At 53.0% G+C, this 27,737-nt stretch overlaps 2 protein-coding genes across 18 annotated transcripts in view; both read left to right on the top strand.

Annotated features, from left to right (window-relative positions):
- Positions 1 to 1,775: 1,775 nt before the first annotated feature.
- On the top strand, positions 1,776 to 8,894 carry ARRDC1 (arrestin domain containing 1). 8 transcript variants are annotated; one of them, XM_064290809.1, is made up of 9 exons: positions 1,811 to 1,926; positions 6,664 to 6,774; positions 6,944 to 6,996; positions 7,091 to 7,141; positions 7,220 to 7,394; positions 7,572 to 7,754; positions 7,847 to 8,023; positions 8,109 to 8,541; positions 8,617 to 8,894. In XM_064290809.1, exons 2-9 carry the CDS (start codon positions 6,715 to 6,717, stop codon positions 8,679 to 8,681), a joined length of 1,197 nt encoding a protein of 398 aa, XP_064146879.1. In that variant the 5' UTR covers positions 1,811 to 1,926; positions 6,664 to 6,714; the 3' UTR covers positions 8,682 to 8,894. The 8 variants fall into 8 exon arrangements, with proteins under 8 accessions (XP_064146878.1, XP_064146879.1, XP_064146876.1 ...); XM_064290810.1 differs by lacking the exon at positions 1,811 to 1,926 and adding an exon at positions 3,800 to 4,596; XM_064290812.1 differs by lacking the exon at positions 1,811 to 1,926 and adding an exon at positions 3,800 to 4,596 and having other exon boundaries at positions 7,240 to 7,394.
- Positions 8,895 to 12,576: 3,682 nt separating this feature from the next.
- The window catches only part of EHMT1 (euchromatic histone lysine methyltransferase 1), a 277,594-nt gene continuing 262,433 nt past the window's right edge, over positions 12,577 to 27,737 (top strand). For 6 of the 10 annotated variants that reach the window (XR_010322901.1, XM_064290816.1, XM_064290815.1 and 3 more), the window contains exon 1: positions 12,578 to 12,639. Coding sequence is in view for 8 of the 10 variants with exons in the window: in XM_064290816.1 (XP_064146886.1) it covers positions 12,619 to 12,639 (21 nt within the window). In the remaining 2 variants the exon portion in view is untranslated. Of the gene's footprint in view, positions 12,640 to 13,206; positions 14,184 to 27,737 lie in introns of those variants that run through there. The other 4 variants (XM_064290822.1, XM_064290821.1, XM_064290818.1 and 1 more) reach the window with 3 other exon arrangements.

Here is a 27,737-nt window from a genome sequence, read left to right on the forward strand (position 1 = left end):
TGCACATATGAATAAATGTGCAGTTGCATTTAAAACACAAAAACAAACCAGATTCTGGTCCTCCTTGTCTCAAAGCCATCCGCGCCATCCCCCCATGTGGCAGCGAGGTCATCTGTCCCTACAGCTTCGGACCCCGGCGCCCTCCCTGCCCCCGGGCTTGGCACTTGCTGCTCAGGTGCGCCCATAGCTTCAGGGCTGGATCCTCCAAGGCTAGGCAGCGCGGTGCACACAGCAGGCTCGGCTGGCACACCTGCAGGACAAGAGACCTCAAAGCCTCTAGCAAGAGGGGGACGCTGGCCAAGAGTCCGTAGGGCGTCCGGACAGGGATCCGCCGGGGAGCGGAGGAAGGGTCAGCGAGGTGCCGGGGGTGGGGTCGCCGGGGAGCGGGGTAAGGGTCGGCGAGGTGCCTGGAGTGGGGTCGCCGGGGAGCGGCGTAAGGGTCGGCGAGGTGCCCGGGGTGGGGTCGCAGGGCCTCCGGGGTGGGGTCGCCAGGGAGCGGGGTAAGGGTCGGCAAGGTGTCCGGGGTGGGGTCGCAGGGCCTCCCGCGGTGGGGTCGCCGGGGAGCGGGGTAAGGGTCGGCGAGGTGCCCGGGGTGGGGTCGCCGGGGAGCGGGGTAAGGGTCGGCGAGGTGTCCAGGGTGGGGTCGCAGGGCCTCCCGGGGTGGGGTCGCCGGGGAGCGGGATAAGGGTCGGCGAGGTGCCCGGGGTGGGGTCGCAGGGCCTCCCGGGGAGGGGTCTCCGGGGAGCGGGGTAAGGGTCGGCGAGGTGCCCGGGGTGGGGTCGCCGGGGAGCGGGGTAAGGGTCGGCGAGGTGCCCGGGGTGGGGTCGCAGGGCCTCCCGGGGAGGGGTCTCCGGGGAGCGGGGTAAGGGTCGGCGAGGTGCCCGGGGTGGGGTCGCAGGGCCTCCCGGGGAGGGGTCTCCGGGGAGCGGGGTAAGGGTCGGCGAGGTGCCCGGGGTGGGGTCGCCGGGCCTCCCGGGGAGGGGTCTCCGGGGAGCGGGGTAAGGGTCGGCGAGGTGCCCGGGGTGGGGTCGCAGGGCCTCCCGGGGAGGGGTCTCCGGGGAGCGGGGTAAGGGTCGGCGAGGTGCCCGGGGTGGGGTCGCAGGGCCTCCCGGGGAGGGGTCTCCGGGGAGCGGGGTAAGGGTCGGCGAGGTGCCCGGGGTGGGGTCGCCGGGGAGCGGGGTAAGGGTCGGCGAGGTGCCCGGGGTGGGGTCGCCGGGGAGCGGGGTAAGGGTCGGCGAGGTGCCCGGGGGCGCGGTTACGGGGTCGCCCGAGGGAGAGGTCCGCGGGGGTCAGGGCCGGGGCGGCGATCGCGGATCCCGGCGGCCCGTCCTCCCCCGCGCGCGGCGTCCTCTGGACACCCCCGGCCTTCCGTGACGCGCTTCCGTCTATTCTCGCGGGGCCCGGGGCGGGGCGCAAGGGTCCCGAGCGGCAGCTGGGGAGGGGCGGGCGGCGCACGCCGGCTGCGGCCGCGGGGAGGCTCCAGTTGCGCAGCTCGGGGCGCGTCTGGGGCCGAGAGCCGAGCGGACGCCCCGCCCCGCGGCCCCGCCCCGCCCGCGGCCCCGCCCCGGGTCCCGCCCAGCGGCCCCGCCCCCAGCGGCCCCGCCCCCGACAGGTGAGCCGGCCGCGCCTCCCGGGGCAGCAGGGGGCGCCCGTGCGCCCAACCCCGCCAGCCGCGCCGGACGCAAAGCTGCTGAGCTCGGCCCGGGCCGGGGGCGGGTCGGCGAGCGGGCGGGCGGCGGGGCGGCGGCCTCGGAGCGCTGCCGGGCGGCGGGCTGTAGTGCGCTGCCGGCCCGGCGCGGGCTCGCAGCATGGGGCGCCTGCAGCTCTTCGAGATCCGCCTGAGCCATGGCCGCGTCGTCTACAGCCCGGGGGAGCCGCTGGTCGGGGCCGTGTGCGTGCGCCTGGGCGCGCCTCTGCCCTTCCGAGGTGGGCACCGGCCGGCGGGGCTGCGGGGGTCCCCTCGCGGGTGGGCCGGGCGGCCTCAGGTGGTCGCGCCCGCACCTGGGGCGGCTGGGCGGGGCGCCCGGGACCCCGGAAGCGGCGGCGGTGCCTGCCGGCCGGGGACGCGCGTTGCGGATGCGCCGCCCTGCCCCGGCCTGAGCGCCAGCCGGGGGGACGGCTCGGGTGTGGCCGGCCGCCCCGCGCAGACCGCCGGGTGTTTGGCCCGGGGCTGCCGCCAGGCGGGGCGGGGCGGGGAGACCCCGGTGGCCCAGCCCGCCGCATCTGCCTCTTCCTCTCCTTGCTGCCCGGGGGCGGCCAGAGCCGCGGGCTGGGGTGTGGAGGCTCCCCATCTGGCCTAAGGTCACTCTGATTCATTTCCGCTTGGGGTTTCCCTGTCGGGGCACTTAAGGTCTGCTGCCACCCGCATCTTTTGGGCCTCCTCACCTGTAACCTGGCTCACTCTCCGGCTCCCTAGCCTGCCCGCCCAGGATCTTGCTCAGGCCCCTCTTTTCCAGGACAGTCCTGCCCCGAATGTGCGGCCTCCCGCAGGGCCCTCCTTGACTCCTGCCCTGGCTTCCCCTGCCAACTGGGAGGACCTCGCCCATGCCCACCTCCCCCTGGCCTCTGGCACAGCCTGGCACCAGGGAGCTGAACCTGAGCCCTCCAGGCCAGTCCCTCTGGCGGTGCTGTCTCCTCTTTCACAGACATCTGGGACTTTGGGACTAGGGATTGGGTTGCCGCGGCAGCCCTTGCTAGGGCTCTTGGAGGTGCTGGCCTTGTTTGCCCATCCAAACTGCGGCCCTGTACCAGGCCCTGAGGGCAGGGTGGGCAGAGCTGCCGCCAAGAGGGTGCACCTGTGGCCCTGGCTGCCTGATTCTGGCCTGAGCCGAGGATAGCTTGGGCATCCCTGCATGGCTTTCTCCACCTTCACTTACTCTCAGAGCCTCCTGGGGCAGTTGGCCCATCTGGACCTCCGTGTGGCCCTTGCCACCATGTGGTGTGAGGCTCCCAGCCCTGTTGGGTCTCGTCGTTATGATCTGATGTCTCCCTAACTACTTCCCTGGCAGGAGTTGGGAGTTTGGGGTGGCAGTTACCACAGGGCCAGAGGCAGTGGGGCTACCCACTGGGGCGCACGCACAAGGGCACATGCACAGAGCCATGCCAGGTGAGATCTGGGGGATGGGAGTGGAAGGCTCTTGGCTGACCACAGTCAAGGGGCCATCTGGGCCCTGTGTGGGGTCCTGGGGTAGGGTGAGGGTGAATTACTTGGGGCCACAGAAAGCTGCAAAAGTGGCAGCCGGTGCTCTCTGAGTGGGGGAGGAGGAGGAGGACTCCCAATCGGGCCAGAAACCTGATTATTTCGGCTACGGAAGACCCGGTGGAGCACCAGGTGCTGAGGCCACTTCGGACTTCCTCTGATACTTGCTGGTATGCAAAGGGGAGGGCCACCTGTTTTTCCCTCATTCGCATGATGCCTCTTGAGCGCCTGCTCAGTGCCAGTGAGGTCGTGGTGAGGCCCTCTGTCCCAGGAGAAACATCAAGGAAGGGAGAGCCGGATGCCTGCAGGGTGGGGGCTCCGAGTTGCTCACTAAATGCTTGTTGAATGAATGGCCCTGATGGTGCTGCAGAAGGAGTTGCTCTTGGAGCCCAGGCCAGACCCTACCCAAGGTTGGTAGTTGGTCAGGTGGGGGCTGCCCAAATTCTGGCTCTCGGGGTGGGCAAGGGAGGATGCCCCCAGCACCGCCAGTCTTCCCCGAGCTCCCTTCGTGGGACACTTGCTGTTCTACCCACTCTCCATGTTTGGGTAATTAATCCTCATCGCCACCTGGGAGGTGGGAGGACTGGGTCAAGAGGAAAGCAAGTGTTCCAGGAGCAACTCTTGCGACACAAGCAACATCGAGATCAAAAGAGTCAGAGTGATGGCAAACCTTTCAGAAAGGCTGCAGCGCTCTCCACCAACAGACACCTGCCGGGTTGGTGCAATCTCTCGTGATAACCCTATACTGTCAGGGAACACTTAAAGGCTAGATGGCGTGGCTCGGTGCGAGGACGCCGCGTGCCTCCTGGAGCAGATGCTTAACTCCCTTTGCTGGGTAGGGGCAACAGGGCTGCAGGGTCACTAGTGAAGAGTGACTTAACTGTTATCATCAAAAAGGCAGAGGAAGTCTGGCTCTTCGATGCAGTAACTGCCACTGAATCGCCCAGTCCTGCCACCACCCCTGAAGGACAGTTTACTGGGGTCTCAGGCCTGGTTTCCTGCACCCTTTGCCACCACCCTCAGCAGAGTGGCTGGTTTTCTTAGGCCAGCTGTGTCATCCTGAAGAGGCTGCAGTAGTCCCTGCCATCTAGTCTCCAAAATCTGTGTCCCCCTAAGAGCAAAGACCCCTCCTAAAACCTCCGATAGGCCCCCCTCATTTCTTGAGCAGGACCATGTTGCAGGAACCCGATTAATCCAGCGGTTTGGGCAGGGAAAACTGTGGCCACTGCAATGGACCCAGAGCAGTGAAAACTGACTCCCTGGGGATTCTCCCAGGCTGACCTGAGGAAGCAGCAGGCCTTCTGTGGGAAAGACCTTTGCCTTTGCCCTACACCCCCCCATTTTTCCCCTAGCAGGGGAGAGAGGACAGCAGGGCAGGTTCCACCACAGGACAACAGGTAGGGCTGCTTGTTCAGCAGGGTGTCCCGTAGGACCTTGGTGTGTGTGTAAAACGGGGCTCTTGGCATGGGGGTTTGGCATGTTGGTGTTTTTATCTGGTTGGCTTTTCTGGGGTCAGGTGCGCATAACTCATTTACCTGATGCTGGGAGCTGGGTCCTCTGCTATTGGTGGACACCTGGGTATACCTAGCTTGTTGGTGTCACAGTGGTGGTGTGTGTGGCTCTGTGGGTGAATGGGTATGATCTCCTGGGGGAAGTGTGTGCGCGGATCTTCCCCAGAGCCCCAACCACCTACACTTTGACCGGCAGCGTAAGGGCGTGTCTCCTTCCTCCTCTCCAACACAAATCAAAATATTTGACTTTTGCCAACCTGATGGTTTAAAGTGGTAAACCCTTTGAGTTTTCCCTGATTTCCAGTGAGGTTGGACACCTGCTAACAAGTCACTTCTAGACTGAGAGACCTAGGACAACCACTCTCTAGCATCTCATGATATTGTGGGTGAGGCAGTCACACATGGTGGGCTGGTGGCTTTTCAGCTCCATGTGCCATTGACAGGGTTGCTTGATGGCGTCAAACTGGCCCTAGGCTGGTCTCTGTGGATCTCAGTGGCCACAGGCCAGCCAGGTGCACGGGGGTGTAGTGTGACCTCTCAGTGGGGGACTGTCAGAGACAGCATCTCCAGTCCTCCTGTCTCCTTTGGAGCTGCCTGTTTGTGCCCGCCTGTCTTTCTCCTGGGCTGCCAGTTTGTCAGAGTGGCCCTGGTGCACCAGATCTCCAGGGTGGGAACAGTTCCAGGCCTCCTCCTGGGAGGGGATGGCTGAAGGAACGTAGATTCAAAACCAGGGTCGAGGTCGCACGGTGGGGCTGAGCTGGAGAAGAGGCCGAGGCTTGCCCCTGGTGGCGCCAAGGAGAGGCAGAGGGCAGTGCAGTGGGAAGCCAGGGTCTCTCTGGGTCAGGGGCGTGGGTTTAGTAGGAGCGTGTGGTAGAGCCACCTGGGGGCTGAGGATAAACCCAGGGTTACAGATGCAGCTGGGTGGGATGAAGCCGTGGGTTGGTGATTGATAGGAGGCCTGGGTGGCCAGGTAAGGCCTGGCTGGGAGGCCGTGGAAAGGCTGGTATGGCTCACTCCTAGTCCTGGGCGCTTGGGACACCAGTGAACTTCCTGCCTGGTAGCTCTGTCAGGAGGGTGTCAGTCTAGTCACCTTCCCCTGACCTGACCTTGTCAAGTCTGGGAGAAGAGCCAGGCAGGGAGGCTGAAGTCTTTGGACTTGACTCAGTGCTATCTGGGGAGAGTGGGTGGATTGGCAGGGCTCCCTGTCACTGTGCGCCCACCCGGTGCTCTGGTGATTCAGTCCGTTCTCCCTCGTCCGGCCTTGGCCTGCTGACTGCAGTGGGCCCTGGTGCACATCTACTGGATGGAGGAATTCAAGGTCCTGACTGCAGAGCAGGGGTCCTGGGTAGCCACTGCAACAAATGGCCCCTGGGCCTGGGCACACCCCCCAGTGGGGGCAGGGCTGAGGACTGAGTCATCTGTGAGGTGGAAAATCTGCCCTCCTGGGCAGTACTGGCCAGGAAGCCAGGGTGGCGAGACAGCTGAGGAGCAGCATCTGCCCAGGCAGGTCTGACCACATTCCCGTAGCAGGCCTGCTGGCAGCTTCCTGCTGGGGGAGGGGGACCTCCCAGCCTAACTGACTCCGTGAGGCAGCATAAAGGTGGGGTCAGAGGTCAGCTGTGCCTCAAGCACTCCTGAGGACAGCTGGATTTTCACAGGTTGAGGGGGCCTAGATATGACTTGGGAGCCAAGATCATCACGTGTGAGGTGGCCAAGGGGGCATCTGGGCGGCTGTCAGGGCCCCTGTTGCCCTGGACTGCAGGACAGACGTTAACTGTCTATCAGGTCCCTTGCCACCTCTGCTCCCTGGGAGCATCCCAGGAGGCGGGGTGGGCAGGAAGTGACCCTGAAGGGGGGCTGCCTAGCTCTGGGGTGCTGTCTGCCTGCCTGGATTGCTGTGGTAGAGATGGGCCCAGGCCAGTGGCTGGGGCTCATAGCCATCCCCTATTGCAGCCATCCGGGTGACCTGCACAGGGTCCTGCGGGGTTTCCAACAAGGTCAACGATGCCGCATGGGTGGTGGAGGAGGGCTACTTCAACAGCTCCCTGTCACTGGCAGACAAGGGTGAGTCTAGGGGCAGTCCTGCTTGGGGCTGGGTGGCTGAAGGAGTCAGCTTCCCTGCAGACTCCAAAGGAGCTGGTCACTCCAGAGCTCTGACCCCTGGTGCAGCCTGATTCACCCCCAACACACTGACCTGTTGAGCCCGAGCTCTCTTCCCTTGTTCTTTGCCCAGGCCATGGCCCCGTGCTTTGTGCTCTGGAGGCATGTGCGTAGCTCACGGCAGCGGTGAGAGAAGGGCACGTGTCTGCTGCCGGCTGGAAGGAAAGGCCAGCCTGAGCCTACGGCCCCTCCTCACTACCCCTCCGTCCTGTCTCTGCAGGGAGCCTACCCGCTGGCGAGCACACCTTCCCCTTCCAGTTCCTGCTTCCTGGTGAGAGCCCAGCCTGGCAGGGGTGATGATGTGGGTCCTGGGAGGGGACCTACAGGACAGGAGGCAGCCTGGTGCCAGTGTGTGCTCTCCACCCCTAGCCACAGCACCCACGTCCTTTGAGGGGCCTTTCGGGAAGATTGTGCACCAGGTGCGGGCCACCATTGACACGCCACGCTTCTCCAAGGACCACAAGTGCAGCCGGGTCTTCTATATCTTGAGTCCACTGAACCTCAACAGCATCCCTGACATCGAGGTGAGGGAGGAATGGGGCAGGCACAGCTGCTGGCCACGGAAGGCAGACGGGATCTGGAGGGGCAGCGGTTCTGTCCCCAGCTGGCCGTGCTGGCATCCAGAGCAGGGCAGGGGTGTTGCAGGGCTGAGTGGGCCCAGCCCGCCCACTCACGAACTCTTCCCCACTCTCCCTCCCAAGCAACCCAATGTGGCCTCGGCCACCAAGAAGTTCTCCTACAAGCTGGTGAAGACAGGGAGCGTGGTCCTCACGGCCAGCACCGACCTCCGAGGCTACGTGGTAGGGCAGGTGTTGCGGCTGCAGGTTGACATCGAGAACCAATCGGGCAAGGACACAGGCCCTGTGGTGGCCAGTCTGCTGCAGGTCAGAGCCCACTCTGGCCCCCCTGGGCTCTCCGGTGGGCTGGGTGGGGGGCTGGTGGTGGCCCTATGGGCTCACAGGCCGATCCTCCCCAGAAAGTATCCTACAAGGCCAAGCGCTGGATCTATGATGTGCGGACCATTGTGGAGGTGGAGGGTGCCGGGGCCAAGGCCTGGAGGCGCTCTGAGTGGCAGGAGCAGATCCTGGTGCCAGCACTGCCCCAGTCTGCCCTGCCAGGCTGCAGCCTCATCCACGTGGATTACTACCTGCAGGTGCTGGGTGGCGATGGCAGCGGGTTGACATCAGGGGGTGGACACAACCTCTGGCCTCAACCACTCAGTGCCCCTCTCCCTCCAGGTCTCCCTGAAGGCCCCAGAGGCCAGTGTGACACTCCCAGTCTTCATTGGTAACATTGCTGTGAACCACGCCCCGCTGAGCCCCCTGCCAGGTCCGGAGTCACCAATGTCTCAGGTGGTGCCCTCAGCGCCGCCCCAGGAGGAAGTGGAGGCCGAGGCTGTGGCCAGCGCTCCCCTCTTAATGGACCCCATCATCACCCTGTCTACCAAGAGTCACTCGCAGCCACTGCCGCCTTCCCCCTTCAGGGCTGCGTCTGGCGTCCCCGAACTCTGTGCTCAGGTCCGCAGCCCCGCGTCCCACCCTCTGCCCCCTCCCTTGTGCATCTCCACGGGTACCACAGTCCCCTACTTCACGGACGGCCCTGGGGGGCCAGTGCCTGCCACCAGCACCCAGATCTTACTGCCGGAGTACAGCTCGTGGGGCTACCCCCATGGTGAGTTGGGGGCCGGGCACGTACCGGGCGGGGGCGCCTCCCGGGTCCTGTGCAGACCTTGTTCTCTCCCCGCAGAGGCCCCGCCGTCCTACGAGCAGAGCTGTAGCCACACGGACCTCGGCCTGAGCCCCCAGAGCTGACTGCCCTCTCGCCGCCTTCTCAGGCCACAGGCGGGCCCAAGTTCTCGTGCCTTCTCCCTGGCTCTGCCGGCCCACTCAGGACCCTCGGCTGCTGGCTACGCCTCCCAGTCCCCGTCCCGGACCAGCCCCGCATGGCCCCTCCCTGGGCCAGCCTGCGCTGGGGCGCAGAGAGCACGACCTGGAGACTGGTGTAAATAAAGAGCTTTATTTCCAGAGCTGCGCAGAGGCGGGCCTGGGGGAGGGCAGGGCGGCACTGCTGGCCAGCGCCCCACTTCAGTCTGCAGGACTGCCCCAGGTCACAGCCCCTCACCCGTCCCTCTCCCTCTAGCTCCCCCGCCCACTCACAGGACCCCTGCCCTCTCCACAGCTCCGACCCCGTTCCCATCCCTCTCCTCAGGTCCCACCCATTCCCCAGCCTCTGCCCTTTCTCATCCCTGGGCCGCCTCTTCCGGGCACATGCACGGAGTCCCTCCTCTGTCACTCCTCTCTGCTCCTCTGCCTGCCACCTCCCCTCACGGTCATGCGCACTCCCCTCCCCACGCACGACCCCTCCCTGGTGTTCGAGGCTGGTCCAGGTAACATTTGCTGGTTCCCTCTAGCTCAAGACAAGGCCAGCATTGTGTCTGGAGCAGGGCTTCAAACAGGTTCAGTCACAGCCCAGGAAATGACACCGGAACAGACCTGAATTTTTACAATGTGGGTGCTCCAGTGACTGGAATGGGAAAAATTACGGGTGGAAGCCTTGGAACGGGAGACTTGGAAAAGACATTTCAGGAGCCTGATGTGTGAGACTGGATTATCGACAGGACTGGAGAGCAACACAGCTTCCCACTGTGCTCAGATTCTTCCAGACAAGAGATGTGGTTGCTATGCTACTCGTATGCTGCCCTTGTCTGGGGGGAGATTAGGTTTCCAGCAGGGCTTAGACCTGTGGTTTTTCCTGTTCTGGTTACCGTTCTGGAGTTCCCAAATTTTAAAAATTTGAGTCTGTTCTGGTTTCACTTCCTTGGCTATGACTGAACTGAGAAAAACTGGTTTGAAGCCCTGGTCCGGAGCTTCAGTGCTAGTTTTAAAAAGTTCTTGTGATCTGAGAAAAGGCCACCTGGCCCACTTATGAGAGCATACTTTGGCATGCCTGTCGCATAGCCACTATTCCAGGCAGCTCAGTGTGGAGCTTCTGTGTCAGAGGAAAGCTCATGGAGGGGAGGCCCTGTCCTGCCCCAGGTCCCCTACCCCAGGAGAATGACCCTGCTGGTACCACTGCTGAGTCTGACTCAGGGATGTTGCATCAGTGCTCCCACCCGGGTGTGGACATACAAGCCTGTTCACACAGCCCCCTACATTTCAAAGGACTGTCATCCAGAATCCAAGACAAAGGGAGGATCCTGTCATGCAGTGTCTCCCAGAGGGATATCTTGCAGCTGGTCCAGCCAGTCCAGCCTGTAGGGAGGGAGGACCCTATGAAGAGGGAAGATGATCTCTGAGTTCAAATTCCAGTTCTGCCATGTGGAAAAGGGGTAACCTTGCTAGGTGTATGCATCGGACACATTATCTATTACAGGCTCACTGGGGGACAGGTCAAGTTTCCCCTTCCCCCAAATATTACATGCTGTAAGTCTATTTCTGGCACATGTAAGAGGCAAGCGTGGCAGATCCCAGCTTGTGGCACAGCTGTCGTTCTACAAGTATGGTTTCCGTCCCTGGGCTGGGGCAGCTGCTCTGGTCTTTACTGTGGCCCTGCCTGCTGGGCCTGCAACCCCAGCTTCCTGAGGGAGAGGCTGGAAGTGGATCGCATCACTTTGCACACATCCCCTTAGCCACCTTGCTGCCAGGGAGGCTTGGGAACGTGGCTTTCAGCCAGGCAGCCACGTGTCAGCTAAAACGTTATTATTTGTGGAAAAAGGAGGGTGAATATTGGAGAAAACTGAACACTATGCCACAGATGGGATAATCCATGACACCTAAGAGGAGCGTTGCCCTGGGTTGGAAGTTCTGTGAGCAGCGGGCCGGGGCCAGACCTGTCCCTGCCTCTCGCTGGCTGTGGGGCCTTTCGGGAGGCGCTGGACTGCTGTGGTTGACATGGAGCTTATATGAGGTAACACATCACATGCTGACAACATCACACAATTGGTGATTATGCACAGGTGGGGCAGGTCATGGGCTGTAGCACCACGGGGAGTGTTTCCGACAAACCCACTCACAGTCCATACCTTCATAGCCACAGGTTAAACATCCTCGGATTCAACCAACGGCAGATCAAAAATACTTAGGAAAAAAAGTTCCCCAAAGCAAAACTTTGCAGCACACTGAGCACGACGCCGAGGTCGCGCGGATAAAGTCAGGTGTAAATACGGCCTGCTGTAGCCTCCCACCCCCTCACAGACCCTCATGTCTCCTCCAGCACTTGATAATTTGAGCATCATTTGCCTCCTGTCTTGTCAGTGTTCCCTAAACAATACGCTACAGTGTAACAACTATTTACACGTAGCATTTACATCATATTGAATGTAAGCTACCTAAAGATGATTTAAGAGTGTACGTAGGTTACAGGGAAATAACTCCATTTATACAACGGCCTCGAGCATCCGCAGATTTTGGTATGAGGGAGGAGGAGGAGTTCCAAAGCAGGAGTGGGGAGGACAGTGCCAGAGAGGAAGGTGGATCAGGCTCTGCCATGCAGGCCACGGAGGACTGTCACTCCTAGGCCTCCTGTTAAGGCTGGGACCATGAGTCTGTCCTGTGGCTGGAGGACTTGGGGACCCAGTCATGGGCCGACTTAGGTTTTGACAGGGCAGTCTAGCTGCCCTAAAGAAACCCGAGTGGGTTTCCTTGGCACTGAGGGTTGTCCCCCATATGGGGAGAGGCCCCCAGGGCCTCCCTCAGTTTTTGTCAGTGCAGGATCCACTCCTCGCATCCCTGCAGCGACTGGCTAGAGAACCCCAATTTCAGCCCTACTTCCTTTCTCTCAAGGGACAGGAGAACTGCCTGGCCCCGGAGAGCAGGTAGCCCAGGGCAGTTTCTGTGGCGCTGGGGCCGCAGTCCAGTTAAGGCTGCTTGGAGCAGGCAGGAAAGACCCTTCCTCTGTACCCTGGCTGCCGGCAGGCACTGGGCTCGCAGACAGCGCGCAAGAAGGGATCTGAAGATGCTCAGGGAGGTCGTCCAACCGGGGAATGCCACCCCCGACCCCGGCCAGGGCATCACCGGAACCAGAGCACCCCCCAACCGAGGCACCCGTCCTACCCTGAGCATCCCCCCAGCCAGGCACATTCCCCGAACCGGGGCACCACTCCCTAACCACAGCGTGCCCACCAACCGCGGTACCCTCCCCAGCAGGACAGCACCCCTGAACGGCGCACCCACTCTATCCGGAGCACCCCCTCGCTTGGGCACTCCCCCCGCCCACGGGCCCCTCCGGCCGGAACACCGCCCCGGGACGCGGCTCTAGGGTTTGTCTTCCGTAAGGGCGCAGGGATCAGTGTGTGTCCGGTGTTAGACGTCAGAAGTCGGAGCCTCGGCTGGTCCTCCAGACGCCTTTTCAAAATGAGAGGATATTTGTGAAAACGGGAAGTTGGGTTGATTCATCCCAGAAAGCGCCTTCTCTGCCAGGCCGCCCACTCGGCCCGGCCCCCAGGGCGCAGGCGCCGGCGCCGCAGGGTCCGAACCAGTGCGCAGTCGTCGCAGTCTCACGGTCCGAACCCCAGGCGCGCAGGCGCGGAGGCCGCGCGATCCGAACCCCAGCGCGCAGGCACGGATACTGCACGGTCCGAGGCCCAGCGCGCAGGTGCGGGCGCCGCACGGCCCGGCCCGCAGCGCGCAGGCGCAGATTTGGGCGCAGGCGCAGAGCGGGCAGCGGCCAGCCCCGCCCGGCTTGGGCCCGCGAGGGGCGGGCGGGGCGATGGCGCGCGGGAGGGGCGGGGCCACGCTGCGGGCCCGGGCCATGGCCGCCGCCGATGCCGAGGTGAGCGAGCGAGCGAGCGGGCGGGCGGGCGAGCGGCGGGCGGGCCGGCGGCGGGCGCGGGGCGGGGGCGGCGGCGGCGGCGGCGGCGCAGGCCCAGCGCCCGCGGTGCGGCGGCGGCGGGCGCGAGGCGGGCGGGGCGCCCCCGCCCCCCGCCGCCGCCGCCGCCGCCGCCTCAGGCCGAGGCCGGGCCGAGGCCCCGGGCGGCCGGGCCGCGCTCCGCCGCGCTTTGTGCGGGAGCGGGCGGCGGGGCGCCGGCAGGTGAGGGGGCCGCGCGCGGGGCCGCCCGGCCGGGCCGAGGGGCGCCGGCGGGGTCCGGAGGGGTCGCGCGTGGGCCGCGGCGGGGACGCGGGCGGCGGGCAGACAAAAGGGAAAGTCGGGGCAGCGGCGAAGTCGGGGCCGCGGCGGGCGCCGCCGACCCCCGGCCCGGCCTCCCCGGCCCGGCGACCTTCCTCCGCTTCGCCCGGCGGCCCGTCGTGGCCGAAGTTGGCCGGTCCCGGCGCGCGTCCCCGCAGACAATGCTCTTCCGTCCGGGGCTGTCAGGGCAGAGTCGCGGCCGGGACGGGGCGCGATGCCCGCCGAGCTCGTTCCCAGCGGCCGGCGACGCGCCTCGGTGGAAAGTTCACCTTCTTTTGTTAGCGGTCTCGGCCTTCGTCTTTGCGGCTTCTCCGGGCAGTTTGTGTCTTCTCTCGGAGCGGGGACGCCGAACTCCTGGGAGGCGCGCCGCTGGGGCCCCGCTGGGGACGAGCGGGAGTCTGCGTGTGCAAGTGCGGAACCGCCGTGGGGTCCCACGCTGGGACCCCGGGTGTTTGGGGAAGGGCGACTGCCAAGCGGTTGGTATCAGAAGTCCTTGTCTTGTGATAACCGTTGGGACTTTTCAAGATCAAGAAGTTATGGTGTAATAGTAAGCTACTGTCATAACCTGGAATTGACAATACATTTTACTTCTTGTGAATACACTGCCTTTTGTTTAATATTATTATTATTTTTTTGCAGCTTTTGGAGGTATTGATGTAAGTAAACAGAGAAGATGTGGGGGAGTTATTAAACGCAATGCAATGAGTATTCACTGAGGACTGACAATATTCTAGGAATGGATTGGGCTCTGAGGACAAAACGATGAATTAGATAACCCTGCGTCACTACAGACTGTGAGAGGAGAAGATGTGTGAGAGACTACTGATATCATTAATTGAGCACCTACTGTGCCCAGTCACTGTGACAGACCCTTCAGATAGGTCTCTCATCTGGTTTACCCTCCCTGTGCAGGAGGTACTGTTCCCTATTTAGCAGATCTGAAACCAAGGCGTGGAAGATGTTAAGAAACGTTGCTTGGCCAGTTCTGTGTCTGGCACATGGTAGGTCGTAGTAAATGACTGATGAAGGAATTATCCCAGATGTCTCACACGGCAGGCAGCCCAGAATGGAGGACTGCATGGGCCCATAATAACAGGCAGAGTTTACTGTTCACTGAGCCCTTAGGCATGTCCACCTGCCTCAGTGCGCTGGGAAATTCACTCATGAAAGCCTGACAGCCTTCTTATGAGGTAGGTACTGTCATGTCCCCAGGTCTCAGGTCACAGAGCCTGTGGCCTAGAAGATGAACACGAGGGTCTGGCTCCAGAGCCCGGGCTTGAGAAACATGCCCTGAGTCTGCGGAGGGAGAAGAGATGTAGGACGGACAATTTCCAACGGGGGCCTTTAGAGAGGCCTAGGGAGGATTCCTTGCTCCATGTAACACCCCTGTACATGCTGCTCCAGCCACTGCTTGTCAGGGTAACTGGCCTCGGGGTACATTGGCCTTAGACCACCCATTGTCCAAACACAACCTGCATAGAGGTGCTTGGTCCAGAACCTTCTAAATTTTGGACTGTTTCTTATGGTTTGCAGTGAAGTGGTCTCTTCAGGTTAGTAAAAGCTAACCTGTTAGAGTCTTGGTTCTAAAAGTTTGTCATGGCAGCAAATGATGGGGTGAGGGGTCTGTTTGCAGTGTAGTGCTGCTCTCCCCAGATTGTCACCCTGTGGCAGTAGGTGAGATGACACTGGGGAGCAGAGCACCTGTTGACCCTAAGCCTGTTGTTAGGTGCTGTCAAGTTGGTTCCGACTTAAAGTGATGCTGTGTATAACAGTACAAAAACTACCTGATCCTGTGCCGTCCTCACAATCATTGCTGTTTGAGCCCATTGTTACAGCCACTGTGTCAGTCCATCTCGTTGAGGGTCTTCCTCTTTCTCGCTGACTTTCTATTTTACCAAGCATGATGTCCTTCTCCAAGGTCTGGTCCCTCCTGATAACATGTGCAAAGTGTGTGAGACAAAATCTTCCCATACTCACTTCTAAGGAGCATCCTGGGTATACCTCCTTCAAGACAGGTGTCATTCATTCTTCTGGCAGTCCTTGATACATTCAGTATTCTTTGCTAACACCGTAATTCAGATGAATCAATTCTTTGCTTTTGTCCAGTTTTCACGCGCACATGAGATTGAAAATACCCTCGCTTGGGTCAGGTACACTTTAGTTCTTAAAGTGACGTCTTTGCTTTTTAACAATTGAAAGAGGTCTTTTGCAGCAAATTTGCCCAGTGTGGTATGTCATTTGATTTGTTGACTGCTGCTTCCATGGACATTTACTGTGGATTCAAGTAAAATGAAATTCTTCGACAACTTCATTATTTTCTCTGTTTATCATGATGTTGCTTATTGGACCAGTTCTGAGGAGTTTTTTTATTTCGAGGTGTATTCCATACTGAAGACTGTAAATCCATACTGAAGGCCACTAAATCTAAGAAACTGGTACAGCGTCAAAACCAGAAAATCTAGATCCGTTGCCGTCTAGTCGATTCCGACTCATGGCCACCCTGTAGGACGGGGTAGAACTGCTCCATAGGGTTTCTAAGACTGTAATCTTTATGGAAGCAGACTGCCACATCTTTCTCTGGTGTATTTGAACTGCCGACCTTTTAGTTAACAGCCGAGTGCTTAACCATTGTGCCACCAGGGCTGTTTGGTTACCAGGTCAGGGTTCACTAATTGCCAAATGATTAAACTAGCAGAGCTGACACTTTAAACTGATAGAACTGTGTGTTTATTCTTTCCTCTTTTCCTTGACCTAGAAAGATAGTTGCCACATTTTCTCACTAAAAAGAACTCCTGAGGTAATGGAGCACAGTCCCTGTCCACCATTTTGTGGGTTAGTAAATGGGGCCTGTGAAGTTGAAGTGTATGTCCAGGACCACTGAGGGCTGGAGGGAGCCCAGGGTGGTAGGCTTGACTTAATGGCTTTTGCTCCAGCGACCATAAGTTAATAATGAAATCTTTCTGCTGGAGAGCCTTCCCAGATTCTGTGTTTTCTAGTAGGGTGGTTACTATGTATCTCTTTCATTTAATTTTTAATTTTTAAATTAATACATGCACATACTTTAAATAATCAGTTAGTCCTAAGAGACATTAAAAAAAAGGCAACCCTACCCCCCCCCAGCTTTTTCTCCATGGGGAGGTGGCAGCCATGTGCAATTCCCTCTTATGCTCCCCCAGTAGCCCACCTTGCTAGATCATGGTTTTGGTTCAGCACGTTTATGCTCAGGTGATCGCCGTGCTGAGCTGAGCAGAGCCTTCAAGGCTACGTTCAGGTAATGACCGTGCTGAGCTGAGTTACGTGGTAAACTGCGTTTCTTCTTTTGGATAACCTTTAATAATTGTCTCGTGTTTAATTTGCCTGTTTTCCTTTGAACCTGAAAATAATGTTTTTGTACCATCCCTTAATTCTGTAAATGTTTCTCAGTTTAATTTTTCACCCATTCAGCCCTGTCAGATCATCGATCAGTTCCACGTTGTCCTGATGACAGTCTTTGTGTACCCTCTCTCGCGGGGTGCACAGCTGTCATCCTGAGAATTTTCCCCACCTTCTTGAGCAATGAACCATTTTTCCCTGAGTCTGATGTCTCCCTTTCTCTGGGTTTACTCCCTCATTGGGTTGGAATACATTCTGTAGTAGCTTTCTGGGGAAGGATGGACAGGAGGCAAACCACTTGGGACTTGTGTGTCAGAAATGTCCTTACTCTACCACCTCACTTGTGTTTGGCTGGAAATCAGTTTGAAGTCATGGCTCCAATATCTTCTAGTTTCCATTGCTGCTGTTGAGAAGCCTGGTTTGATTTTTAATTCTTTGTGACTGTTCCCCCTGCCCCCCGCAAACTTTGAGGATCTTTGCATCCTTGAGTTTCCAGATTTTCATGATGTGCCTTAGTGAAATGTTTTTTTTTTTTTCCCTTCCATTTATTATAAAATGCAGGGTACTAAATAGCGCTGAAACCTAGAGACTCATGCCCCTTCTTTAATAGGTTTTTTTTGTACAATATGTTTGAAACAACTCGTTCGTTACTATTTTTTCCTCTGCTTTCTTTTAGGAATTCCTTTACTCGAATGTTGGATTTCCTGTATTTAGTCTTCTAGTCTTTTTTTTAAAATTGTGCTTTAGGTGAAAGTTTACAGCTCAAGTTAGTTTCTCATACAAAAATTTATACACACATTGTTATGTGACCCTGGTTGCTCTCCCTATAATGTGACAGCACAGTTCTCCTTTCCACCGTGTATTTCCTGTGTCCATTCAACCAGCTCCTGTCCCTTTCTGCCAATCTTGTCTTGCCTCTGGACAGGAGCTGCCCATTTAGTCTCATGTGTCTGCTTGAGCTAAGAAGCACACCCTTCACAAGCATTATTTTATGTTTTACGGTCCGGGCTAATCTTTGTGTGAGGAGTTGGCTTCAGGAATGGTTTTAGTTTTGGCTAACAGAGTCACGGGGTGCCATGTCTTCTGGAGTCACTCCAGTCGCAGATCATTAAGTCTGGTCTTTTTACTAGAATTTGAGCTCTGCACCCCACTTTTCTCCTGCTCTGTCAGGGACTCTCTGTTGTGTTCCCTGTCAGGGCGATCATTGGTGGTAGCTGAGCACCATCTAGTTCTTCTGGTCTCGGGCTGATGGAGTCTCTGGTTTATGTGGCCCTTTTTGTTTCTTGGGCTTATTTTCCTTATATCTTTGGTGTTCTTCATTTTCCTTTACTCCAGGTGGGTTGGGACCTATTGATGGATCTTAGATGGCTGCTTGCTAGCTTTTAAGACCTCAGTCGCCACTCACTAAAGTGGGATGCAGGACGTTTTCTTAATATACTTTGTTATGCCAGTTGACCTAGATGTCCCATGAAACCATGGTCCCCAGACCCCTACCCCTGCTACTCTGTTCTTCATAGTGTTTGGTTGTATTTAGGAAACTTCTTAGCTTTTGGTTTAGTCCAGTTGTGCTGACTTCTCCTGTATTGTGTGTTGTCCTTCCCTTCACCTAATTCTTGGTTACTCTCTAGTTAGTGAGTACCCTCTCCCTCCCTCTCCACCCTTGTAACTGCATAATTTTTTAAATCATTTTTCTCCTTGTTATGTCTTGGTCTTTTTGTTTTGCTTTTTGGGAACATTTTTTATCCTATTTTGCAATTCTTTTATTGAATATGAGATTTCTGCTATGTATTTTTATGTTCTTTCCCATTCTCTGTTCCTTTTTTTAGCGCCTCCTGTTCTTGTTTTACATATGCTATAGCTTTATCTCTGTTAATTACAGCCTAACCTTTTTAAAAGTTATTAAAATTTAAAAGTTTTGTTTCATACATTTTCTCTGTTTCCTTTGCATGCCTCTTTGCTGTTGTGTCTTTTGGTCTCTTTCATGCCAAAAAAACCAAAAAACAAACTTTTGCCGTTGAGTTGATTCTGACTCATAGCGACCCTGTAGGACAGAGTAAGGTTGCCCTGTAGGGTTTCCAGGGAGCGCCTGGTGGATTCGAACTGTTGATCTTTTGGTTAGCAGCCGTAGTTCTTAAGCACTACACCGCCAGGGTTTCCTCTTTCATTCTGGAGACCTTCAAAGCCTGGTGATCTTTGATCATTCATCTTTAAGAATAAAGTACTAAAAGTGAGATGTGAGTATTTGTGAGGGCTTGTTTACTGGTTACCTTCGCTATAGGACGAAGACTGGCTGTTATTTTTTTGTTGGCTCTCTGCTGGCCTTTTCCCTGGGCTGGTCTGGTTTCCTTTAAAGAAGGATCATTCAGTCCTTTGTCCTGACTTAGGTCAGTAGATCAAAAACAAACAAACAAAAAGAAAATGGAAATTTGTTGCCATTGAGTCAATTACAGCTCATAGCAACCGTATAGGACAGAGTAGAACTGCTCCATACGGTTTCCAAAGAGCGCCTGGTAGATTTGAACTGCTGATCTTTTGGTTAGCAGCCAGAGCACTTACCACTGGGCTCCAAGGGCCCCATTAGGTCAGTAGGTAACCTTTTCTTGATTTCCCTAGTTCAGTTGCAGTGTTCCTTTCTGCTTTTCTCTTGCCTGCTGTCCCCTGTGTGGTGTTTCTGGCGGTGTTTTTATAGAGCTGGCCTTCTGGTCTCGAGGGGGCACAGGAGAGGAGCCCATGCTGAGTGTGTTCAGGGGTGTAGGCCTGAGAGCCTGACTGTTCATTGTGCAGACTTTTCCATATGCTCACACATGCACACACAAATGCAGACACATACCCCACCTCAGCTGCAGGCATCACCTCCATTTTCTGAGTCTTGCTATAGTTGTATGGGGTCAGTCTCCCTGCTTCTCAGCAGTAACCCCCTTATTGAGTTTCCCGTCCCTTTGCTCTGGCTTGAATTAGCTCTCCTCCATCCATGCTTCCTATTCATATATTGTGTAGGGTTTCAGATGTCTCCTGGATGGAGTTTATGTTTCACTTTTCTGTTTTCCTGTCTGGGGTTGATTTTTGATAAGAGAATAAAAAAAAAAAAAGGGAGTGTAAAATCTGTTCTGCTCTCTGGCAAATCAGAAGCCTGTACGGTAAGTCTTGACAGGCATCCAACACAACTGTCCTTTGGAAAGGGCTGCCTGTCTGGGATCCTGCTATGTCTTTTGTGATGGGAAAGTTCTGAAGTTAGAACAAAAGTTAGCAAGGGCAGTATTTCTACTTCAACTCTAATTTCATACCCAAAAGGACTTTGGTGGGTAGCTGAGATTCCCACATGTAGTCAGTGTGAGCATGGGCTCCTGCTGCTGCTCCTGTTGTATCATTAAACAGTTCTGTGTTTTTGACCACATTTTATTGCATTTTTCTTTGAGATTGTTTATATGAACCATGTCTTGTGCTCTTCTCTGTGGGAACTTCATGTTCTTTGTCATTTCATTAGGTGTCTTAGTTACCTAGTGCTGCTTTAACAGAAATACCACAAATGGATGGCTTTCGCAAAGAGAGATTTATTCTCTCACAGTCTAGGAGGATAGAAGTCTGAATTCAGGGTGCCAACTCCAGGGGAAGACTTTCTGTCTCTGTTGGCTCTGAGGGAAGGTCCTTGTCATCAGTCTTCCCTGGGTGAGGAGCTTCTCAGCACAGGGACCCTGGGCTTGAAGGATGTGCTGTTCTCCTGGTTCTTGCTTCTGGGTGATATGAGGTCCCCATGTCTCTGCTTTCTTCTCTCTTATATCTCGGAAGAGATTGACTTAAGACACAACCTGATTGTGTAGAGTGAGCCTTGTATCCTTAGCATCACTGCTTCTGATCCTGCCTCATTAACATCATAGAGCTAGGATTTACAACACATAGGAAAATTCTATCAGGTGACAAAGTGGTGGACGATCACACAGTACTGGGAATCATGGCCTAGGCAAGTTGACACACATTTTTGGGGGACACAATTCAGTATATAACTTTGGGCTTATTGGGTTTGATGGATGCTTTTGTCTTCCGGTAAGGGCCATTTGATTTCCACTTAGGTGTCTCACTAGCAAACCACATAAGGCCTAGTTCCAGGGTCCCCGTTAGTTACTACTGCAGATGTGGTATGAAAGCGGCAGTCCCAGAATTGAGAAGTCCTCCATTTACTGCTATATTGACTTAACTTTTGGTATTTTTTTATAGTTAAAAAAATCAGTCTGTTTGAAGGTTTTGGAATTAGAAAATCAAGCTTAAGTGGTTCCTCGGACCCTTCGGAGGGGTCATTTCCTTTGACATGTCATTTTCCCGAGAAAATGGCTGCCAGCGGGCATTTAATTTTGGAAAAGTTTTTAGGTGGCTTTCTGCATTCCCGTTTAGTTGGCTGGTAAGTCCTGATGAGAGTATACTTACTGTGCTGTATGAAAGGGGTTGAAAAGCACCTTTGAGCACCTTCTGTGGAGGAAGAGCTCTTCTGGGTTGTGCACAAGAAAATATACGTTTTTTTGAGATTGGTCCCTGAGTTCACGAAATTTAAGAACGTATTATAGCCAGTATTACAGAGCTAGGAAATGAGATGGAGTCAGTTAGAAGTAGAAAGAAAAGGCTGCTGTACATCGCACTAATTGTATTGGGAAAGGCTCCTTAAGAATGAATGTTAATAAAGCGAGGCGTGAATTGGAACGGTGAGGTACAGTATGTACATTTCAAAAATTACGCCACTTTAGCAAATTTAGAAAACTGAAACCTAGAAATCCAACAATGCCGACTATTTATCATCCTTTTTACTGATCCTTGTGAAATGGGCTTGTTATGTTTACACTTGGCTCTGAGCAGTGAGCATGTGCCATTTGTACCCCTGTGTTGCTGCATGTGCTCGTGTGTCTAGCATTCCTCTTGGCTCCGTGGTGTTTGCCACGTCAGTCTCCCAGTTTCTTGAGGATGAGTTGGGTGAGGTCTGTATCCTTTGGTTCACAGTGAGTTGCCAGGTCAAAAGGGGCGAGTGGCAAGAGGTGAAGCTGGTGAGGCAGGGGCCAGGTCATACAGGGCAGGTCGTTATGATAACAGGTGGGTGCTTTGGAAGCACTCTAGACAGTCATTGAAGGATTTTAGGCACAGATGGCATTTTTAAAAGATGACCCTGGCGGCTCTGTGGTGAATGTGCTAAAAGTAGACAAGAATGGCAGCAGGGAGGCCAGTGTGGGGCGTTGGCCAGGTGGCATGGGCGGAGACGCAGAAAGGCTGGTGTATTGATCAAGATACATGTTCTTAAATTAAAAATTTTAAAGTCCATTAAGTGAAAATTTACAAATCGAGTCAGTCTCTCATACAAAAATTGGTATACACTTTGTTACATACTCCTAGTTGCTCTTTCCGTAATGAGGCAGCACACTCCTTCTTTCAGGTCTCTATTTTCGTGTCCATTCAGCCAGCTTCTGACCCCTCTGCCCTCTCATCTCCCCTCCAGACAGGAGCTGCCCGCATAGTCTCACGTGTCTACTCTATCCAAGAAGCTCACTCCTCACCAGTATAATTTTCTGCCCCATGTTGTTGTTGTTGTTAGGTGCCGTTGAGTGGGTTCCAACTCATAGCGACCCTATGCACACCAGAACGAAACACTGCCCGGTCCTGAGCCATCCTTAATCGTTGTTATGCTTGATCTCGTTGTTGCAGTGACTGTGTCAATCCACCTCGTCGAGGGTCTTGCTCTTTTCTGCTGACCCTGTGCTTTGCCAAGCATGATGTCCTTCTCCAGGGACTGATCCCTCCTGACAACGTGTCCAAAGTATGAAAGACGCAGTCTCGCCATCGTTGCTTCTAAGGAGCATTCTGGTTGTACTTCTAAGACAGATTTGTTCATTCTTTGGCAGTCCGTGGTATATTCAATATTCTTCGCCAACACCACAATTCAAAGGCGTCAATTCTTCTTTGGTCTTCCTTATCCATTTTCCAGCTTCCACATGCATATGAGGCGATTGAAAATACCATGGCTTATGTCAGGTGTACCTTAGTCTTCAAGGTGACATCTTTGCTCTTCAACACTTTGAAGAGGTCCTTTGCAGCAGATTTACCCAATGCAGTGCTTCGTTTGATTTCTTGACTGCTGCTTCCATGGCTGCTGATTGTGGATCCAAATAAAATGAAACCCTTGACAACTTCAGTCTTTTCTCCATTTGTCATGATGTCGCTCACATGTCTGTCAGTTTTGTCGTACTGTGGGGGCTTGCATGTTGCTGTGATGCTGGAGGCTATGCCACCGGTATTCAGATACCAGCAGGGTCACCCATGGAGGACAGGTTTCAGCTGAGCTTCCAGACTAAGACAGACTAGGAAGAAAGACCCGGCAGTCTGCTTCTGAAAAGCATTAGCCAGTGAAAACCTTATGAATAGCAGCGGAACATTGTCTGATATAGTGCTGGAAGATGAGCCCCCCAGGTTGGAAGGCACTCAAAAGTTGACTGGGGAAGAGCTGCCTCCTCAAAGTAGAGTCAACCTTAATGATGTGGATGGGGTCAAGCTTTTGGGACCTTCATTTGCTGATGTGGCACGACTCAAAATGAGAAGAAACAGCTGCAAGCATTCTACCGCATAGTCCAGTCCAATCCCTGTCTGAAGAGTTGGCTTTGGGAATGGTCCCTGTCTTGGGCTGACAGAAGGTCAGGGGACGAGGACCTCTGGGGTTCTTCTAGTCTCAGACCATTAAGTCTGGTTTTTTACGAGAATTTAGGTCTGCACCCCACTGCTCTCCTGCTCCCTCAGGGATTCTGTGTTGTGTTCCCTGTCAGAGAAGTCATCGGTTGTAGCCGGGCACCATCTAGTTCTTCTGGTCTCAGGCTGGTGTAGTCTCTGGCTTATGTGGCCCTTTGTGTCTTCTGGGCTCATAATTACCTTCTATCTTTGGTGTTCTTCATTTTCCTTTGCTCCAGGTGGGTTGAGACCAACTGATGCATCTTATATGGCTGCTTGCTAATGTTTAAGACCCCAGATGCCACTCTCCAAAGTGGGATGCAGGATGTTTTCTTAATAGATTTTATTATGCCAATTGACCTAGATGTCCTCTGAAACCAAAGTCCCCAAACCTCCACCCCTGCTACGCTGGCCGTCGAAGCATTCAGTTTATTCAGGAAACTTCTTTGCTTTCAGTTAGTCCATTTGTGCTGACCTTTCCTGTTTTGTGTGTTTCTTTCCCTTCACCATAAATAGTTCTTGTCTACTACCTAATTAGTTTTCCCCTCCCTCCCTCCCTCCTCACTGTCATAACCGTAAGAGAGTATTCACCTCTTTGTTTAAACTGTTTCTTGAGTTCTTACAATAGTGGTCTCGTACCATATTTGTCCTTTTGCAACTGACTAATTTCACTCCGCATAATGCCTTCCAGATTCCTCCTTGTTGTGAAATGTTTCTGGGATTCATCATTGTTCTTTATTGATGCATAGTATTCCATTGTGTGAACATACCATAATTTATTTATCCATTCATCCATTGGTTGCTTCCATCTTTTTGCTATTGTAAACAGTGCTGCAGTGAACATGGGTGTGCCTATATCCGTTCGTGTAAAGGCTCTTACTTCTCTAGGATATATTCCAAGGAGTCGGATTGCTGGATTGTATGGTAGTTCTGTCTCTAGCTTTTTAAGGAAGCTCTAAATTGATTTCCAAAGTGGTTGTACCATTTTACATTCCCACCAGCAGTGTATACGTGTTCCAGTCTCTCCACAACCTCTCCAACATTTATTATTTTGTGTTCTTTGTATTCCAGCCTTGTTGGAGTGAGATGGAATCTCATTGTAGTTTTGATTTGTATTTCTCTAATGGCTAATGATCCTAAGCATTTCCTCATGTACCTTTTAGCTACCTGAATGTCTTCTTTAGTGTCGTGCCTGTTCATATCCTTTGCCCATTTTTTAATTGGGTCATTTGTCTTTTTGTAGTTGAGTTTTTGCAGTATCATGTAGATTTCAGAGATCAGAAACTGATTGGAACTGTCCTAGCCAAAAACTTTTTCCCAGTCTGTAGGTAAACCTTTTCACTCTTTTGGTGAAGTCTTTGGATGAGCATAGGTGTTGGGTTTTTAGGAGCTCCCAGTTATCTAGTTTCTCTTCTGGTGTTTGTGCATTGTTAGTCATGTTTCGTATACTGTTTATGCCATGTATTAGGGCTCCTAGCGTTGTCCCTATTTTTTCTTTGATGATCTTTATCATTTTAGATTTTATATTTAGGTCTTTGATCCATTTTGAGTTAGTTTTTGTACATGGTGTGAGGTATGGGTCTTGTTTCATTTTTTTGCAGATGATTATCCAGTTACGCCAGCACCATTTGTTAAAGAGACTGTCTTTTCCCCCTTTCACTGACTTTGGGTCTTTGTGAAATATCAGCTGCTCATATGTGGATGGATTTATGTCTGGATTCTCAATTCTGTTCCATTGGTCTGTGTATCTGTTGTTGTACCAGTACCAGGGTGTTTTGACTACTGTGGTCTTATAATAGGTTCTAAAATCAGGCAGAGTGAGGCCTCCCACCTTGTTGTTCTTTTTCAGTAATGCTTTATTTATCTGGGGGCTCTTTCCCTTCCATATGAAGTTGTCGATTTGTTTCTCCATCTCATTAAAAAATGTCCTTTGAATTTGGATCAGATTTGCATTATATCTGTAGATGGCTTTTGGTAGAATACCCATTTTTACAGTGTTAAGTCTTCCTATCCATGAGCAAGGTATGTTTTTCCACTTATGTAGGTCTCTTGGTTTCTTGCAGTAGTATCTTGTAGTTTTCTTTGTGTAGGTCTTTAAGTCTCTGGTAAGATTTATTCATAAGTATTTTATCTTCTTGGGGGATACTGTATATGGTATTAATTTGGTGCTTTACTCTTCGATGCTCTTTTTGTTGGTGCGGAGGAATGCAGCTAATTTTTATATGTTTACCTTGTATCCTGACACTGCTGAACTCTTAGTTTCAGTAGTTTTCTTGAGGATTCCTTAGGGTTTTCTGTGTATAAAATCGTGTCATGTGCAAATAGAGACAATTTTACTTCTTCCTTGCTGATCTGGATGCCCTTTATTTATTTAGCCTAATCGCTCTGGCTAGGACCTCTAGCACAATGTTGAAAAAGAGTGGCGATAAAGGGCATCCTAGTCTGGTTCCTGATCTCAAGGGGAATGCCTTCAGACTCTCTCCATTTAGGATGATGTTGGCTTTTGGCTTTGTATGAATGCCCTTTATTTTGTTGAGGAATTTTCCTTCTATTCCTATTTTGCTGATAGTTTTTTATCATGAATGGGTGTTGGACTTTGTCAGATGCCTTTTCTGCATCAATTGATAAGATCATGTGGTTCTTGTCTCTTTTTTTAAATATGATGTATTACATTAATTGTTTTTCTAACGTTGAACCATCCCTGCATACCCGGTATGAATTCCACTTAGTCATGGTGAATTTTTTTTTTTTTGATATGTTGTTGAATTCTATTGGCTAGAATTTTGTTGAGGATTTTTGCATCTAAGTTCAAGAGGGAGCCTGGTCTTTTTTGATTGTTGTTTGCTTGATATATTTTTTTTCATCCTTTGAATTTTAGTTTGTGTCTTTAAGTCTAGGCCTATCCTTTGCCTATTTTTTAAATTGGGTTGTCTTTTTGTAGTTGAGTTTTTGCAGTATCATGTGGATATTAGATATCAGATGCTGATTAGTAATGTTTATATATTGTGTTTTCTTTTCATTAATTGTCGCTGATTGTGTTTCTGCTGAGTCTCTTTTTTTTTTTTTTTTTGTAGTTTATTTTGAGGAATAAGATTGTCTCCTTAGTGGTTACATTAATATTTACCCCTATTTTTCTAAGTTTAAACCTAACTTTTATTTCTTTATGTCGCCTTGTTTTCCTTTCCATGTGAAAGATCTATGAATACATTTCTTAAAAACCAAACCCACTGCCGTTGAGTTGATTCTGACTCATAGCCATCCTATAGGACAGAGTAGAACTGCCTCGTAGAGTTTCCAAGGAGTGCCTCGTGGATTCAAACTGCCGACCTCTTGGTTAACAGCTGTAGCACTTAACCATTACGCCACCAGGGTTTCCCTACATTTCTTAGACCCTCTTTATTGTTTTAGTGTTGTCTTCTTTTACATAATGGCATCACTGTTTCCCTGTTTTGAGCGGTTTTTTATCTTGACTTATTTTTGTGATTTCCCTCTCTGGGTTGAGATCTGGTTGCTCTGTCCTGTGTTCTAGTCTTGGGTTGATATCTGCTATTGTTGATTTTCTTATCATAGAACTCCCTTTAGTATTTCTTGTAGTTTTGGTTTGGTTTTTATGAATTCCCTAAACTGTTTATCTGGAAATGTCCTAATTTTACCTTCATATTTGAGAGACAGTTTTGCTGGACATATGATTCTTGGCTGGCAATTTTTTCCCTTCAATGCTTTATGTGAGTCATCCCATTGCCGTCTTGCCTATATGGTTTCTGCCAAGTAGTCCGAGCTTATTGACTCTCCTTCGTAGGTGATTTTTCGCCAAGTAGTCCGAGCTTATTGACTCTCCTTTGTAGGTGATTTTTCGTTTATCGCTAGCTGCTCTTAAAATTCTGTTTTTGTCTTTAGTTTTGGCAAGTTTGATTATAATATGTATTGGTGATTTTCTTCTAAAATCTACGTTACGTGGAGTTCAGTGAGCATCTTGGATAGGTATCTTCTCATCTTTCACGGTATCGGAAATTTTCTGCCAACAAATCTTCAGCAATTCTCTCTGTATTTTCTGTTATCTTTCACTGTTCTGGTACTCCAATCACTCGTGGGTTATTTCTCTTGATAAGAGTCCCACATGATTCTTAGGGTTTCTCCATTTTTTTAAATTCTTTTATCTGATTTTTCTTCAAATATATTGCTGCCAAGTGTTTTATCTGCAGTCTCACTAATTCTGACTTCCACTTCCTCAGTTCTCCTCCTCTGACTTTCTGCTGAGTTGTCTAATTCTTTTTTTTTAATAATTTTTATTGTGCTTTAAGTGAAAGTTTACGAATCAAGTCAGTCTGTCACATATAAGCTTATATACACCTTACTCCATACTCCCACTTACTCTCCCCCTAATGAGTCAGCCCGCTCCCTCCTTCCAGTTTCTCCTTTCGTGCGATTTTGCCAGTTTCCAACCCTCTCTACCCTCCTATCTCCCCTCCAGACAGGAGATGCCAACACAGTCTCAAGTGTCCACCTGATACAAGTAGCTCACTCTCCGTCAGCATCTCTCTCCAGCCCATTGTCTAGTCCCTTCCATGTCTGATGAGTTGTCTTCGGGAATGGTTCCTGTCCTGTGCCAACAGAAGGTTTGGGGACCATGACCGCTGAGATTCCTCTAGTCTCAGTCAGACCATTAAGTCTGGTCTTTT

This window comes from Loxodonta africana, chromosome 9, assembly GCF_030014295.1.
Source record: "Loxodonta africana isolate mLoxAfr1 chromosome 9, mLoxAfr1.hap2, whole genome shotgun sequence".
Classification (NCBI taxonomy): Eukaryota; Metazoa; Chordata; class Mammalia; order Proboscidea; family Elephantidae; genus Loxodonta; species Loxodonta africana.

What these genes read in the sequence shown, in the direction of transcription:
- ARRDC1 (XM_064290805.1), top strand. Translation starts at nt 3,545, where the DNA reads ATGAATGGCCCTGATGGTGCTGCAGAAGGAGTTGCTCTTGGAGCCCAG. An exon ending in CCTGTCACTGGCAGACAAGG is followed by an intron (nt 6,775 to 7,090) that starts GTGAGTCTAGGG and finishes CTGTCTCTGCAG; the next exon opens with GGAGCCTACCCGCTGGCGAG. An exon ending in ACAGCATCCCTGACATCGAG is followed by an intron (nt 7,395 to 7,571) that starts GTGAGGGAGGAA and finishes CTCCCTCCCAAG; the next exon opens with CAACCCAATGTGGCCTCGGC.